The sequence below is a fragment of the Cephus cinctus genome, unplaced genomic scaffold (assembly GCF_000341935.2).
Source record: "Cephus cinctus unplaced genomic scaffold, Ccin1 Ccin1_scaffold0597, whole genome shotgun sequence".
Lineage (NCBI taxonomy): Eukaryota > Metazoa > Arthropoda > Insecta > Hymenoptera > Cephidae > Cephus > Cephus cinctus.
The window spans coordinates 766,577-781,921 of NW_014333243.1; the positions used below are offsets into that span (position 1 = coordinate 766,577).

Here is a 15,345-nt window from a genome sequence, read left to right on the forward strand (position 1 = left end):
TGGTCCTGAAAACCAGGAGATGCACCTGGGGAAACTGAAAAACCTTCCGGGAATGTATCCGGGCCGATTGTGATACTCGCCGATGTATTCTTCTTTGAACGAGAATTCAGTCTTCCAGGTTGAGTCGCTGGTTATGCACAATGGTAATAGAAACACACTTTGTAATAGTAACACTAGCAATGGTTGATTCGATTTTCGATTTTCGCGTTATTACATTTGAAAAACTCAAGTCTTCTCTGATTGTGAGGCCGATCGCGAAAACAAGACACCGCCATCTTTCTTGAAGCAAAACACGAGCACGCAATGGCCGGCGAACGGCGCTGAGGCGCCGAAACCAGCCGAAGCGCTACCTGAAACTCTAGCCTGTTCTAACTTCCTACCTCAGATACTACCAACAGGGGTGCGTTCAAAAACCTTACTTCAGATAATTTTGGCACGTTGCATCTCTCTTTACTAGCGTTACTACAAGGAAGATAGAACGATACCAGATTACACTTTATTGAAGTTTCTGAGCGTACTGCAGGAGTTGCATGTTATGCACTTTTTAACCAGTTTTGCCGATCATTAGCGATAATATAAAGTCCAATAAAAATCCGTAACATAATTGGTACTTTTCTATATTTGTAAAACGCAGTTCTACGATTAATAATACTTAGGTTTATGGCCAATGAAGGACGTTCTAGCCTAGTAGATTGATACTCGGTTTCTCTTGTGCAATTCTCTTTATTTATGGATCCAATACCTCACTTTAATAAAACTTGATCTTTGAGGTAAGTTTATTATTAAGATGTTCCATCGTTCTTATTCTAGTTCATTTTTGAACCATGACTATGATTTATTTTTCATCTTAGAAAAGAACCCCATCATCTGAACAAAGAAGTCTTCTTCCTTGAAAGCCACTCGAAGATACTGGACAGTTTGAAACATATTTAAATGAGTACGATAATAGAGTATTAATAGTATAATGGAGAATGAATTAATTGATACTCTTCAATTTCACTCTGGAAATGATATGGCAACATCTATAGTTTCCAAAGAACCAAGCAGTTCACCAAATGATTCAGATGTTGAGGATGATAATTATTATGAAGATATTGATTTTGATCAGGACTCTGATATTGAGAAACAGGTTCATCCACCACCTCTTCTTACTCCGTCACAGCTTTGTGCTTTAGCAAACTCAGTACAACCAGAAAGTCAGGCACTGCCATCTGTTTCCAATGATTCTGATACTGTTGAAATGCTTGAAGAGAACAATAATGATCCTAACAATAATCTTGATGCAGTTCAGATGCTTGGACAAAATCAGAATTTATCTATAAAGTTAGATATACTCTCCATAGAGGAATCTCATTCAAGGACAGAATCTGCTAGTTTGGATTCACCGAAGCCAGGTTGCAGTAAGGATTCCTATTACGAAGAATCAAGATCTGAAAGCCAATGTCATAGTCCTTCTCAGACTCCTATTCCCAGTTGTTCCTTCACTTCTTCCCATTCTTCTTCCACATCAGTATCAAGCTGCAGAATTATTTCTTCGTGTTCAACAACATTTCCTACATCATCACTATCAAATGGACACACATCACTGGATACCACTTGCATACTGCCTAATCAAAATTTCTCACATGAAGTACATTTACCTGTTCATCGCTTAACAGAATCTAAGGATTGTTACAATGACACTGATGAAGATGAGGACAATGATGATATCCAGAACAATAAAGTTGAGGTCAAATCAAATCCTACCTTACCTGTAAAACGGAGATATCGTGATGATGTGTGTACAACAAAGCCAAAAAAATTAAGCTTAATAAGTAGAGAAAAATCGCACGAAAGTCTAGTTGGTGGGTAAGAAAACTCTGTACCCTGGGACATTATAACATACACCATTAATCAAAATTTTAAATGTCCTTTGGATTTTCAAGAGTTTCTTGAAAATCAGGTGTGTGTAAACTCGTTATTATGGGCAGCGTGAGATTATATGTGTACATGTATTTGGACTTCTAATCCCAAATTGCTGTTATTTAGTTCTATGATTGTCCAACTCATTCAACCTTTGATACTTTATGTGAGATATTTCACAGAGCGGGGATAATTACCGCTACAGTCACAGTTATGACTGCTTTCTGTTTGTTTGAAAGATTGACAAATATTGTAGAGAAGTTATAAGTTCGAAGAGAAGACATTACTGTTAAAACGTAAGGAGTCAGCGAGGAAAAGGGACTCACGCAAAATAGTTCAAGATAATCTACTCCAGGGCAAGACCTCTAAAACCAGTTAAAAAACCTAAGTTCTTTTACACAAAGAAGATGAACTTAAAAGTGGTACGTCATCTATTTACTGTGAATAAAGCTGTAAAAAGAAATTCTAGAATGTCTTCATCAATTTCCCAGCTGTGTCGGATGATTATGTTGGTCTTCCTAGTCCTGGCGTGTCTCACTTGGAGTGTGAAAAGTCAAGGACAATCACGGAGAGGTGAAAGACCCAAGAAAATCTCAAAACCACATCGTACTCCAGGACACTTTTCTGGCGTACGCATTTTCTTCAATCAGTAAAAAAAATTAGTGGTACGTGTTTAATAATTAAATAGCCATATATCTTAGAAAATCAATGAAATCTTTCGCTTGCAATGATATTACCAATCCTAAGGTAGTATTTGTTCAGCAAATTAGGAATAATTTTTGCGTCATCTGACAAAGTATTAATAGTTGTCGACGTTCCGGGTGTTTCCTTAGTCTCCCAGAAGACACCTACGCCATAAATTGCGTTCCTTCTTTTACAAAGATGAAGTATTCCATCATTGTAAGTTTCTTCCGAATTTTTATTGCTTGTAATTTTCAATGTTGTATTTCATTTTGTCCCATGGCCTATTTTATTATTTGCAATCAGTGCTATGCACTGTGCATAAGCAAATTTGATCCTCCAACACTCCCATTGCGGTCTTAAAATATCCCAGATTTTTCATTTTTCGCACCACTACTGGAACAACTTTTTTCAACATTATTTATTTATTAATTGGCCATGAATTTAAGCAATAAACCAAATTAATTCTCTTAGCCATATGTATAAACAAATATGTTTCCTAGTGCAGAATAATATTTTTGCATTGATCATTAATATATTGCATTACCAAAATCGGGTCTTTACGGCTCCCATGCAAGTAGTAGTGTTATGAAAACTGATGCGACTGCTGAAGGATTAATTATTATAATTCTTTTCATCTTCACTATAATTATTGTTTGCATCGAAATTATCAAATTAAAATAGGACATTCTTCTGTTTCCAGTTATCATTTTGCGTGATATTTGCTTCGATGTTGCCGCAAAGTGCCTTATGCCAATTTTACGGAGGACCTGGGATAGGTCCAATTAGATTGGGTATATTCGGGCCACCACATCTTCCTCCTCCACCACCACCACCACCACCACCGCTATACTACGGTGGTTACAGACCGATTTATGTGAGAGTGGGATACCATCCATATTTTTAAATTGAACTAATTTCCTGGAACTAAAGAGATGTATATGTCGTCCTGGAGTACATCAATAAATGCTTGAAAAACAACTCAGGAATATTAGTGACTAATGTTTAATCAAAAACCCGTTAAGTATTTATCATACGTAGATGCGAAAGACCAAGGTAAATGTCTAGAAATCATATTATTAGTCAAACAAATTATCAGAGACTTCTGTTCCTCCTTTCTACTTATAATAAAAGCGCCTCCTCTATGATTTGTCTTAGTTAAAGATTTGACGTTGCATGAACGTCAACTGTGCCTCACCTTGTTTTTTAAACATAATATTTTATAAAGGCAATGAATATGAGTCTGCATTGGACTGTTTACGTGAGTTGAGATATTATTATTAATTTCTTTTATGTAATATGAATTTGTTCGTAAAATCTTTAATATAATTTATAGTTCCTTCTCTGGTTTATCCTGATACCTCATCTAGTTCTTTGCCGACATGGCGGTGGACATTTTGGAGGTGGACATTTTGGAGGTGGCCATGGATATTTTGGCGGTGGTGCACATTTTGGTGGCGGTGGACGTCCCTTTATAGGTGGTGGACATCCCTTCATAGGCGGTGGAAGACCCTTCATAGGCGGTGGAGGAGCCTTCTTAGGCGTTGGAATATACCGCGCGAGTTATTGCAATCCTTTCTATTATTACAGACCCTACTATTGCAGTTACTATTACTGAATGTTCTATATCATCTGTCATGGAACTTCAAATACTGCTAAGTGATTAGTTAGTAATACTGTTAGTTGTTAGTGATACCAAATAATTGATATAAGATTTTATAAGTGTAAATATAGTTCAGTCAACATGTTGCCAACATTCAGAAAAAATAGACACACGGATATCCTTCTAAAGATTGCATAGAGTTCCTGAGTTATGTACTAAAATGTTTGACTACAATAAATTCTGATAAAAGAACGAAAAGAGAGTATTCCTTTATAATATAAATACCACATCAATTAATTTAATTAATTATTGATTCACGTATCAGCAGACAATTGATTAAAAAGTTGTGTCACTGCTTAAATCTTAATTTTTCAAATGCTTTTAGGGCAACATAAATAATGGGCACATTGTATTAGTATTATCTAATTCAAAAATTCGAAATGTACTATTTACTCAAGGGATTCAGTTATGGTTGTGAAAGTAATCCATCTATCTAGAAGGGTGCTGCTTCCTTCAGTACGTAATGTACTATATTTGTCAATTTTCAATAAAATACTTGCAAAAAATTATATGTCTCATTATCGAATAATTATTTTTCTGTTTCGTGTAACAAGTAAAAAATAGGAGATCGTGAAAGTATGGAGCAATGCAAGAAATAGAGGATACACTTAAGATTGACAATCGAAGGTTAATCGTGTAATGACTTTTTATTAATTGAAAAATCAAGGAAACGAGAATACAGACGTGGGCAGCGAAAAGGTTGTGCGATGAACGTTCCGCGTCCCATTGATCCCAACGCGCATTCTTCTTACAATACAGTTGAGTATAGCATTCCACTATATTACATCGCATCACATTTGAGTATGCATTTCTCAATAAATATTGCCCTTAAAGGTAAAGGCATTGCGTCAGTTCAACCCGTTGGCATCGACGGGACGGTCGCTGTCATTTCCTGTCGATATTAGGTGTTCCTTGTCGCCGTCGGCTTTCTGTCAGCCCCTCTTCGCTCTCAGCTCTCATGTGAGAAAAACCATAATGCCAAATAAAACGGCTTACACGACTTACGAATACAATTATTATAATATAAATAGAAATAGCTGGCACATATACAAGGCATCCCAAACATTACATTCTGGTGTAATCGCAAAGAGTCGTCTCTTAATATAATCCTCCATATTTTATTCGACTTTCTCTCAATACGGTATTAATTATAAATTTTTCACAGTTGGTATTTTCTGGTTAAACGTGTACTAGCTCTGTGTACGTTTATTTCTTTTCCTATTCTTTCGCCAAGAATCTTGTCATTTATTCCTTTGCGCTGTTTTAAGATTAGCCACACCATTCTCTTGTCATCTTTTTCTCTTATCGCATCAATATTATCTTTATCAAAAAATTCCTCTCTTAATATAAACCGGCTGGCGGGCAACCACGCATTGACTTATCACCTTTCGTTAAAGTCCACTTTTTCCATTAACATCTCACATTACAACCTTAAGCACCATTTAAGTTGACTCCGCATGAGCTGTGAATCTTACTATAATTCTTTTTTTCTGTTCAATGGTATTCCTTCTTTTTTTATAGTTCCCCGTAAAAATACTTCTCTCGCCCTGAACGTAACGCGGCCGATTATAGCAACGAAGGACTCTTCGCACATGTTCTTCAACTTTAAAGTAGGATGATCAAAATAATTGTTTGATGTCGCGTTTAGGATTTCATTTCAGCGTCTCACGCACACTTGCAAAACAAAATTAGTATTCAATTAAGATAGGAACAAACACCATGAATAGACAGAGAGAAAGTAGAGAAGAAAATGACACAACAGCATGCTATAGAACGAATCAATAAAAAAAAAAAAGAATAATTGTACAACAGCGTAAAGGCTTGATGATGGATAGTAAAAAATAAAGAGAGAGCTTGAAGTAGGACTAGAAAATTATTATTAATATTGAGTCAAGGGATGAACCACCCTAAATACATATTAAACTAAACAAAAGAATTGAATCTAATTGTTATATAACGTCACTCAAGAGATTTTATTGACGAAGAAATAGAACATATAATAGAATGATTAGCAAAAATAAAATCAGGTATAGTAATAATTTGTAACATAATAACATAAATAAAAAAGCGCAATTCAGCCTGATACGTAAGAAAATAATTTTTCATATTTTTTGTTATTCTTTCTCTTCATTTTCTCATATGTTTTTGAAGGATACAAGGAGCGCGCGTAGTCTCTACGTGTATCTCTAGTCTCTAGTCTCGTGTCGCTGCAAAGAACTGGCTAGTAACTCTAAGATAATCCATAACGCTCATCCTCAGAAGGAGTTATATTGTGTCTTTGTAAGTATAGTATACGAATTTCAGCTAACAATAAGCTAACGCCTAAACATCTAGGAGTCGCTTCAATTAATATCTTCCTTTCGATAATTTCATCGTTTAGTGGATGGATGCATATGACACTTGTTGTATTAAGTGATTGGAGTACGAAGTTATGAGAGAGAGTATTCCATAATATGTCCTTCATTCATCCTTATGCCCAGAATAGTCTTCGTTAAATGACATCGTCAACGTTGAAGTGCATTATTCATTTAATGTCATTATTAGCTATTATTGTTACTTTGTATCTCTTCATACTATCTTAAGGTACACATATATACTTTTCATCTTTTTTTTTTTAATATCTTGGTTTGACGTATTGCCACCGATTTACATAGCTTGTTGAGAATTTGTTTCTATCCGTCGCATTCGCTTGTTTGTCAAGTATTTATATGCCTGACTCAAATGGAAAACTCTCAACAACATATTCCGTAGTATTCTACATATGTCTAGGCTCTCTAATCCACTAGTGGACAAGGATACATAGAGAGAGAAATAGAAAGAAAGAGAGAGAGATAGAGAGAGAGAGAGAGAGAGAGAGAGAATGTAGTAGTACAGTGAGAAAAAGAGAGTGGAAATATAGTTGGTGGGAGTTATCCTTGTTTCTTTTGAAAAAAAAAATTTCCATAGCAATTGGCGAGACTTCCAGCTCATCAAAGAGTTCTATAATCGCGATCACTAATGGTATAGTTATGTGGTATTATGTATGTTTAGCTGCGGAGCATCGACAGCGGCGTAATCAGAATATCAGCATAATGACGTGTCGACTCTGAATCGCTTACTAATAGTGGTGTTGTGTTATAATAATATTACAGGTATAATATTTAATAAATAGGTTTTACGCCGAACATATTCAATTCTCAATAGTAATTGTGATAATAATAATAATTATATAATAATAATTTAATTTAATATATTATTACCGAATGATCGCGTAATTTTTATAAGCTAGACGTTTAGCTTTACCTTGAGGCTAGCTGGTGTTCTTCTCCGAAGTGTCTTTTTTCGTGTCGCTTCCCAACGCTGAGGAAATACTCGTAGAGCATCGCGAAGGGTCCTGGTGAGATTTCCTTATCGTGCCCATTATCCTGTCTCCTTTATCATCCTTGCCGATCTGAGTTTTAGATCTGCCAATTACGCCCATTGTTCCACTGCCACTACCGCCATCACAGTTGTCTGAGTTACTTCTGGATTCCATTAGACTATAAGTGCCTTCTTGCGTGGAATCTGATCCTTCTGCTTTACTTATTATACCCTCTTTCATCAGGACTTGCTTGAATGTTGACAGCGTTTTACGTAGTGTGATACAAAACCCTCGGGATGCAGGTATCAAAGGAAACTCCGGCAAAATTTTCTTATCTGTGAATAAGAATTGATCAATACGATAACACTGGAATTATTTAAAAGTTATATTCAAATCAAAAAATTTTATTTCACGTATAAATTAGAAAAGCTTATAAGGTAGATATTATATGTACGAACCATAGTTAGCTATTTCTTTGAAGGTTGTTGGTGTCACTGGTGAAAGCGGATGTTGATTATTATGTTGCTCCGATATCTCCATCCAGAGATCAAGCCTTTGAAGAAGCTTGTCTGCATGCCTTTTGAAATGAGCTGTGATAATGTCGTTAAAGACAGATGATGGATGCTGAAGAAGCTTCGTCTGAGCTTGAACCAGTTTCAAAACAACCATTTCATTATACATTCTTGAATTTTCACGACCTTGCTGTGTACCCTTCTGCTTCTCGTAACCGGCTTCGTTGAAATAAGGCTCGGAGACAAGAATGAGACCTTGAATTGACACAATTACCTGAAGAAGAGTCGAGGAACTGGTCCAGACCTCGGTTCCACGACCTGCCCAGGTACCTAATAGACTCACGCAAACCTTTCCATCTTCGTAGAGGTTAGGGTTGAGCCTATCACTACAGTAGGAGATATAATGACATAATGGAGGCGCTGCAGGATAGTCTGCAGAAAGTTGAAAGTCGAAAAGAAAAAGACCATCTTCATAGGGTGTTTTTTCAGGGCCACGAAACATCACCGAGTACAAATCTATCCTATCTTCGAAACCCTTTACCCAGATACCTGGGGGAAGTGAGCTTCTAAGCAGTTTTAGCTCCTTCGAGACCGTTCTGAAGAAATTCGAAGGATCGGTTGGTTGAAACATTGTTAGCTTGAATTTATGGCTATCCGGCGCAATCTCGTCTATAGAAAATCCTTCCCCCTCGGTATAAACGAGTGGTGGGATTTCTACGGATGATTCGGAAGGTTCCGGTGATTCTGTCGGAAGTTCCACTGGTTTTTCTTCTTCCTTCTTCTGTTTCTTCTGAGGAGATGTGTTTTTTGCAGCATCTGAGAGTGACATCCTCGAAAGGCCAAATCTCTTAGAGACTTCAGCATGAGCCAGAACCAACTGAGCTTTTATTAAAGTACAAAGCTTGACACACACGTGTGAACTAGCCACGTGCGAAGATGAAATATGTTCCTGAAACGTTGCAGTCTTTTCAATTTTAGTAGCCTCCTCCTTCTCTAGTTTCGCTGTTTCCAGACCCGGAGAACGATCTGCCAAATTATTAACATCTTCACTAAGCAGAAATTCACCGCTAGATTCACTTGAACCTGATTCCTTCTTTGAGTTTTCAGCTGAAAAAAGTCCAGAATCCTCAGGATTTTGATTGATTTTAATAAAAAGTCGATTGATTTCTTCCTCTTTTCCCTTGTTCACTTGATCCTTAGAGTTTGTTTTTTTAGCATTTCCAGCTGCTTCCACTGTATCGGTAATCTTCGAAGCAATCGTTTCCAGGGCGTTATTTGCATTTTGAATGCTGTTAGTGTTCTCAATATTGTCTTGCTCAGCATCAATCTCTACTCCTCCGGATTGATGAGTAAACAACCTGGTAACTTGATCAGCCATCCTTTGAGCAACGTTAGCTCTTCCGCGTTCTCGTACTCGTTCCAGTAAACCTTGGAAGTGGCTTTCATGGAAGAATGAAGTTCCCATCAATTTATCCATATATCTGCAATCCTTGTACACTTCCAGGAGTTTTCTCATGACCTCCGTGGTTTGTAATGATGGATTTTGCGTGAAAATCTCTTCGAGCCTAGACATAGCGATTCTGGCTTTCTCAATATGAGCTGCGAGTTTTGGTTTGATATTTTCAGTCTGCTCGGTGCCGTCATTGTCGGCTATAAAGCAATCTTCAAATTCCGTTTCCCACGATCCTCCTGAGGACACGTCATCCCATAGCTCTCCCTCATCGCTATCATACTCACCAATTTTATAAAGATCCTGCGGCCAACACATGCTCACGTGCCCATCAACCCACCAAACCTTCACTCTACCCTCAGGGTAATTGTCTAGAACCTGACCCGCGGTGCAGCCTGCATCCTCGCCTTCGAAATTTGCTATTCGAATGACCAGGGTGCCCGGTCTGTACTGAAAGTCAGGATGGTCCTTGAGATCATAAACACTCACTTCGCGTTCCGCTAATAAAGTCGGCTGGGGACTCTGACTTGATGTGTACGTCCTAAACCATTTGACTTTGGCTGTGCGACCTTGGTGATCTACACTTTGAACTACACCATACATCCTGGATTCTTCTTTCTGATCCACGACAAAGTCTCCAGGGAAAAACTCTTGATCATCTAAATGGTGGATGGGATAAAGCTGTGTGGAAGGAATTCCCAATTCTACTGAACCGTCTTGCCAAACAACATTAGCTTTAGTACTTGTAGAGAGTGTCTCCACGACAATTTTAGTTCCTGGTATCAAGGGCACTGATGGTACCTTTTTCTTGGCCTTGCACAGTTTCTTCTTCTTGAGGACCTTTGTCATTAGTGCAGGACCCTTCTTCTTTTTACCGGTGGACGTTACACTAGAGCATCCACTAGAGACTGAAGCTGTATCACTTTGAGATCCCGTATCTTCAGAATCCCAGTCATCAGAACTTTCAGCGTTCTGATTCTGTGAAGATGGCATTAGGCTATTATTCGTTGAATTTTGTACGTTGTCTGTGTTTATATTATTTTGAAAATTAATCTCCCGACGTTCACCTAAGATTTTCGGTTCGTTTGATTTTTCTCTATTTTTCTTATCTTCTGCAGGTTTAGTTACATTAATATTCACGCGAGTCTTCCTAGGACTGTGCTTAGGAACTTGGAAAATATCTCGTTGCTGCTTACGCCATTGCTCCCGGGTGATGACATTTTCGTTCCCTTTGATCACGTAGAAATTCCGATCTCCTACCTGTAGTGTGGACGGCTCAAAGACATTCAATAACTTAAGTTTCTTTAAATCCTCTCCCTCCACTACGAATTTGGGTTGAGTTTGATCTGTACCAGCTCCATCCTTCGAATAGGCTCTGCATTGCCAGTGCACTCCTACCCAATCTATTTCCACCTTCTCGACAACCACTTTTGTGATTTTTTGAGGTTTTACTTTCCGCTTTGCTTTCATTTCTTTGCTGCACTGAATCCACTGTGCATCTTCAAGACAGTGCACTGGTCCCCAGAGACTTTGACCAGGGTAAAACTCGGAAGAGTGAGGAAAATCATTATCCTATGAAAGAAACACAGATTTAATGAAATTCAAGTACTGTAAATAATAGCATAATAAAGCAACAATGCCCACATTATCTCGCTTTTCTTCAAATTGTTCCAAGGCTCTTGCATCCATTTCATTTAGGACACATCGCGAACCATCAGGGGTAGCCAGCCATAACTTGAAATGGACCATCCTGATACCTCCGACCCAGGAATCCATGCACACCGCAATGTCTGATGCAAATTCCTGTAGAGATAGAAGTCCCTGTAGCGTGCAACGAGAGACTCTTCCAGGAAGTTACTGGAGTACTACCGGCGTACCTCCAAGGGAACCAAATCTTCACTCCTGATGTTTGTAAGGACCTGTTTAGTACCGATGACTTGTAAACAGGCAGTGAGCTCAATGTCTCTGCAATAACCCCTCTGTGTATCCTTTCCCTTGATCATACGTCTTACAACATCACCAGGCATCAGTGTTCTATCAGCAAGATGTACCTATAGACAAAAATACGGCAATGCCGTACAATTTTTTTCATATCTCTCTAGTTAAAGTTGATATTTGAAGCAGGCGCCAGCGCTACAATCACGTCGGACATACAAGGGCAAACGAGATGCTCAAAGTATATAACAAATACGATAATCCAACCGTACAAAGAAGTACCGCTTCCAAACTTAAATAATAGTACCTAGCTATTACAATTCTGTGTGAAAAAAAAAGAATCAAGTGGTCCTTACCTTTTTCGAATTGACGACTTCCTCGACGCCGGAAGGATGCCATACCGTGCGAATCTCACCCTTCTTGCGCTTAGGGCTTTCCTCACTGTCGAAGCTTTCCTCCGAGGAATCAAGGTCGTCGTTCTCCATAACGATTCCAAACTCGACGTTGCCCCGTTTGTCCACACGATAAACGACATCTTCGTAAAAGTACTGGTGTTCAGCCGCCGCAACATTTGTAGCCATCTTTCCCACAGAATCACAGATTCTCGTTCCGTCGACGACGGTTGACAGGACACGTTACAGCGCAAGGCTCACGGTTGCCTACCGCGCACCAGCTGCGACGCAGCCTCGAATCTTACGACTCTAACACCAACTGACCTCAACCCAAAGCCTAATCCGACCAAAAACCTAAAAACAGGTTCACTGTTTCCACTGTGAAATACAACCTAAGAAAATTCCTTGACTACCGATTAACGTTCAATCACATGCTCGATTAGCCATTTGTCTTATCGATATTTTGAACAGTTCACATTGCTCCTAAGTTTGCATTACAGATTTGAATGAATTATAATCTTTTGGATGAAATACTTCTTATTTGAATTCACCTCACTCTGTATCGCTCTTTATCCATATTTGGACAATAATAAAAAATCAATTAAAGCTTGTTATCACTTTTTATTATAATCTATGCTACTAACAATTAATTATGTAATTGTTATGTCGGTTGTAGATTCGTAAACTTAAGAGTCATGTGAATTGTACTGTAGCTTGAGTTATAAACATCAGGAAATTTAGGTACACTATTGAGTTAATTTTGAATATAAAGACGAAACATGTTTTTTGATCAATTGCGTTTATTTGGAAAAGTTGTGTAGGAAATTGTAATGTATAAATACAGTTATATCCCTGTATGTTCATGGAGTGTGACATGTGTTGTTATGACATATGTATAGTGTTTGTGAAGAATCATCTGACCTTACCCAGTTAAACTGCAAAATGCGTACGCTGGAAACCTTGACCTAGGCTCTGGAGAATCATTTGTACCTCTTCTTCGTTGCGATGATGAAACACAAATGCCTCGAATTTCGTTGCCACGTTGCAATTGGTATCTCTGAAATTAAGTCGAGTAAATAGTCTAAAATAAAATTCTGAACTCTCTTGGAACACATGTTCGCAATTACCCTGCGATGTATGCAAAATAGTCAGGAATATTGGCTGTGCGACCGCATGATGAAATTTTCATATAGCTGTGCTTCATTATAATCTGAAATACAACAATTATTCGTCATTTTCATATCCCCTGAAAATTCAAAAATATGAATCGTATGCAAAATTCACCGCATCATCGGCATCTTGAGTGACTCTTACACCCATCTCGAGGCACTCAAATCTTACAAGAATTAACTTTGAGTCTCCTGATCTCAATAGATTCCATATTGCTTTTTCTATTTGTCTAACGTCGCCTTCTATTCCTGTGGATATCGAACCGCAATAATTTACAGGGAAACCAGCATTAAGTAATGTCCTTTCTGACTTCACATGATTCACATCGTTTTGATTATTTTTTGCCACTGAAGTTGTACTTCCAGAACATTTCAAAGCTCTGTTTAAAAAATCCGTACTGACACGGTCACTCATAAGATTAGCTATTGGACCAAACGTTTCGTCAGAATTTTTGTAGTGATACTGAAATACAAAATTATCATGAAAGTTTGTTTAATAATCATTTTAAATTAAATTAGATCATATTTTCGTAACAAGGGGATATTGTATACTTGAACGATATGCAGGGTTATTGGCTGGCCGGAAGTCTTCTTCATTATTTTGCGCAATTTCCCTTTAGCACTCGTCGTAATGACGTTGCCGTTGATCTCATCTAGGACGTCGCCAATTTTGATTTTTCCCTAACAAACAATGAAAATACACGTGAAGTATAGAGGAAATTCGTTTAAAAAAAATATAATTACAATTAGCATATATGCTGTTCTTACATCTTCAGCAGCCACAGAATTCTCTTCCAGGTTAACAATCAAAGCTTTTCCTTTAGTGAAGCTGTGAGGATTCAAAGAAAAGGCACTACGAGTTAATCTGCATCAAGTTTAATTCATTTCCTTTAGGACCTACCATACCGAAATACCAAGATTCTTGCATGGAACCAGTTCCAAGGCTACACAGTGGGGAAGCTGCCACGATTGGTCGAGGAAACTTGAATTTCTGAGATTCAACTTAAAATTTAATTTGCTTATCTGCAGAAGAACCGATAGAAAAATCTCGCCAAGGATTTCATCGCCCAGAATACTGTTTGGCTCGTAAAACTCCAGAGACAAGGACGGCGTGCGAACCTGTAGTAACATAAGGTAAAAATATGATATACCATCCCTTAAGAACACGAAGACAGCGATGATAAAAGCAACAGCTATAAAACTCACTATGAATTCCACAGGTACATGAAGGCACTTCCTTAGCAAGGACATACGTATCAATTGACGAAATCGTCCAGGGGATGTTTGCAACTTTTCATTATCACGTACGCTTTCTATAAGCGAGAAGAATCCGTAGAGAGAGAATTTCTGTTTCTCAGCCAGTTCCTCCAACCAGTACCAGGGTTCAGGTATTTTTGGAAATCCAAGCGAATTTAAGCGACTTGCTACTCCCTTTTGAAAACATTTTTCAAGACATATGCAGAGGAACTTTAGATTCTCGTTGTCGTCAATAATTTCAATATTGTCTTCTGTCAGCTTGCGCGTCCAACCTGAAAAAACAGTGTTTTAAAAACAGGAAAGTCTAAAAGAATTGAAATATATGTATACATTGACAATTTAAATATTAGTTAATGCCATCGACTACAGTGCCATCTCTGCGAACTTGCATGAACCATGTAGAACAGTATCAGGAAGTGACGTTTACCGGTATCAAAATAATAATCCGATTATTGTTTACACCATAAATTGTAAAGATTAAATATATAGTGAAAAAAGTTTATTAATTTAAAAAACTAAATTTGGTATAATATTAATCAATCGATAAAAACCGAGAAACCATATTCAAAAAAGTAACTACCTCCCGTTACAGAAATCAATATCCGTACGTGTACGTCAACTCACATATCAAACAAGATGATGCAAATTCACCGACACATCTTAATTAATGTCAATCCTCCTTAAATGAGCCTAATCGAGCTCTTTTTCTTTAAACGGCAAATATAATCACAACACCAACAGTTTTTAACGTCAAGGTCTAACCATCGGTGTCAACATAAACCTGTCACACTGTCATCTTCATTCAAACACCTCACCTTTTAATTCTTTGATAAGAGGATCCGACACAGTCATGTTATATTATTTCTAAAATAAATTAGCGAAATCAGAGGTATTGTATTTGTTACGTGCCAGACATAATGCTCTTCATATTTATAACAAGAAGGTAATACGTAGCCCACATAACACTTCACAGCTGGCACTGCCAGTCCGGTGCCGTTTAATGAGTCATATACATATATACAAAACACACACGCAATTCGTGAA

General features: G+C 37.8%; 4 protein-coding genes across 5 annotated transcripts; 2 read left to right on the forward strand and 2 right to left on the reverse strand.

Annotated features, from left to right (window-relative positions):
• Window positions 1-264: 264 nt before the first annotated feature.
• Window positions 265-4,438, forward strand: LOC107269022. Of its 2 annotated transcripts, XM_025086249.1 has the most exons (6): window positions 265-400; window positions 657-770; window positions 852-2,324; window positions 2,394-2,567; window positions 3,287-3,844; window positions 3,920-4,438. In XM_025086249.1, exon 3 carries the CDS (start codon window positions 965-967, stop codon window positions 1,850-1,852), a length of 888 nt encoding a protein of 295 aa, XP_024942017.1. In that variant the 5' UTR covers window positions 265-400; window positions 657-770; window positions 852-964; the 3' UTR covers window positions 1,853-2,324; window positions 2,394-2,567; window positions 3,287-3,844; window positions 3,920-4,438. The 2 variants fall into 2 exon arrangements, with proteins under 2 accessions (XP_024942017.1, XP_024942018.1); XM_025086250.1 differs by having other exon boundaries at window positions 373-770; window positions 3,954-4,438.
• LOC107268964 (serine/threonine-protein phosphatase 1 regulatory subunit 10-like) lies at window positions 2,785-4,201 on the forward strand. The gene is made up of 3 exons (XM_015742296.1): window positions 2,785-2,802; window positions 3,287-3,460; window positions 3,920-4,201. The coding sequence occupies exons 1-3, from the start codon at window positions 2,785-2,787 to the stop codon at window positions 4,199-4,201; spliced, it is 474 nt and encodes a 157-aa protein (XP_015597782.1).
• Window positions 4,439-4,874: 436 nt separating the features above from the next.
• LOC107269027 ((E3-independent) E2 ubiquitin-conjugating enzyme UBE2O) lies at window positions 4,875-12,644 on the reverse strand. The gene is made up of 5 exons (XM_015742410.2): window positions 11,840-12,644; window positions 11,426-11,599; window positions 11,193-11,351; window positions 8,045-11,120; window positions 4,875-7,921 (listed from the first exon to the last, which is right to left on the reverse strand). The coding sequence occupies exons 1-5, from the start codon at window positions 12,062-12,064 to the stop codon at window positions 7,536-7,538; spliced, it is 4,020 nt and encodes a 1,339-aa protein (XP_015597896.1). The 5' UTR covers window positions 12,065-12,644; the 3' UTR covers window positions 4,875-7,535.
• An 11-nt stretch (window positions 12,645-12,655) lies between these two features.
• On the reverse strand, window positions 12,656-15,320 carry LOC107269029. Its single transcript, XM_015742413.2, has 8 exons — window positions 15,117-15,320; window positions 14,251-14,573; window positions 13,946-14,163; window positions 13,813-13,873; window positions 13,597-13,725; window positions 13,160-13,507; window positions 13,003-13,085; window positions 12,656-12,932 (listed from the first exon to the last, which is right to left on the reverse strand). The coding sequence occupies exons 1-8, from the start codon at window positions 15,151-15,153 to the stop codon at window positions 12,806-12,808; spliced, it is 1,326 nt and encodes a 441-aa protein (XP_015597899.1). The 5' UTR covers window positions 15,154-15,320; the 3' UTR covers window positions 12,656-12,805.
• Window positions 15,321-15,345: the final 25 nt, after the last annotated feature.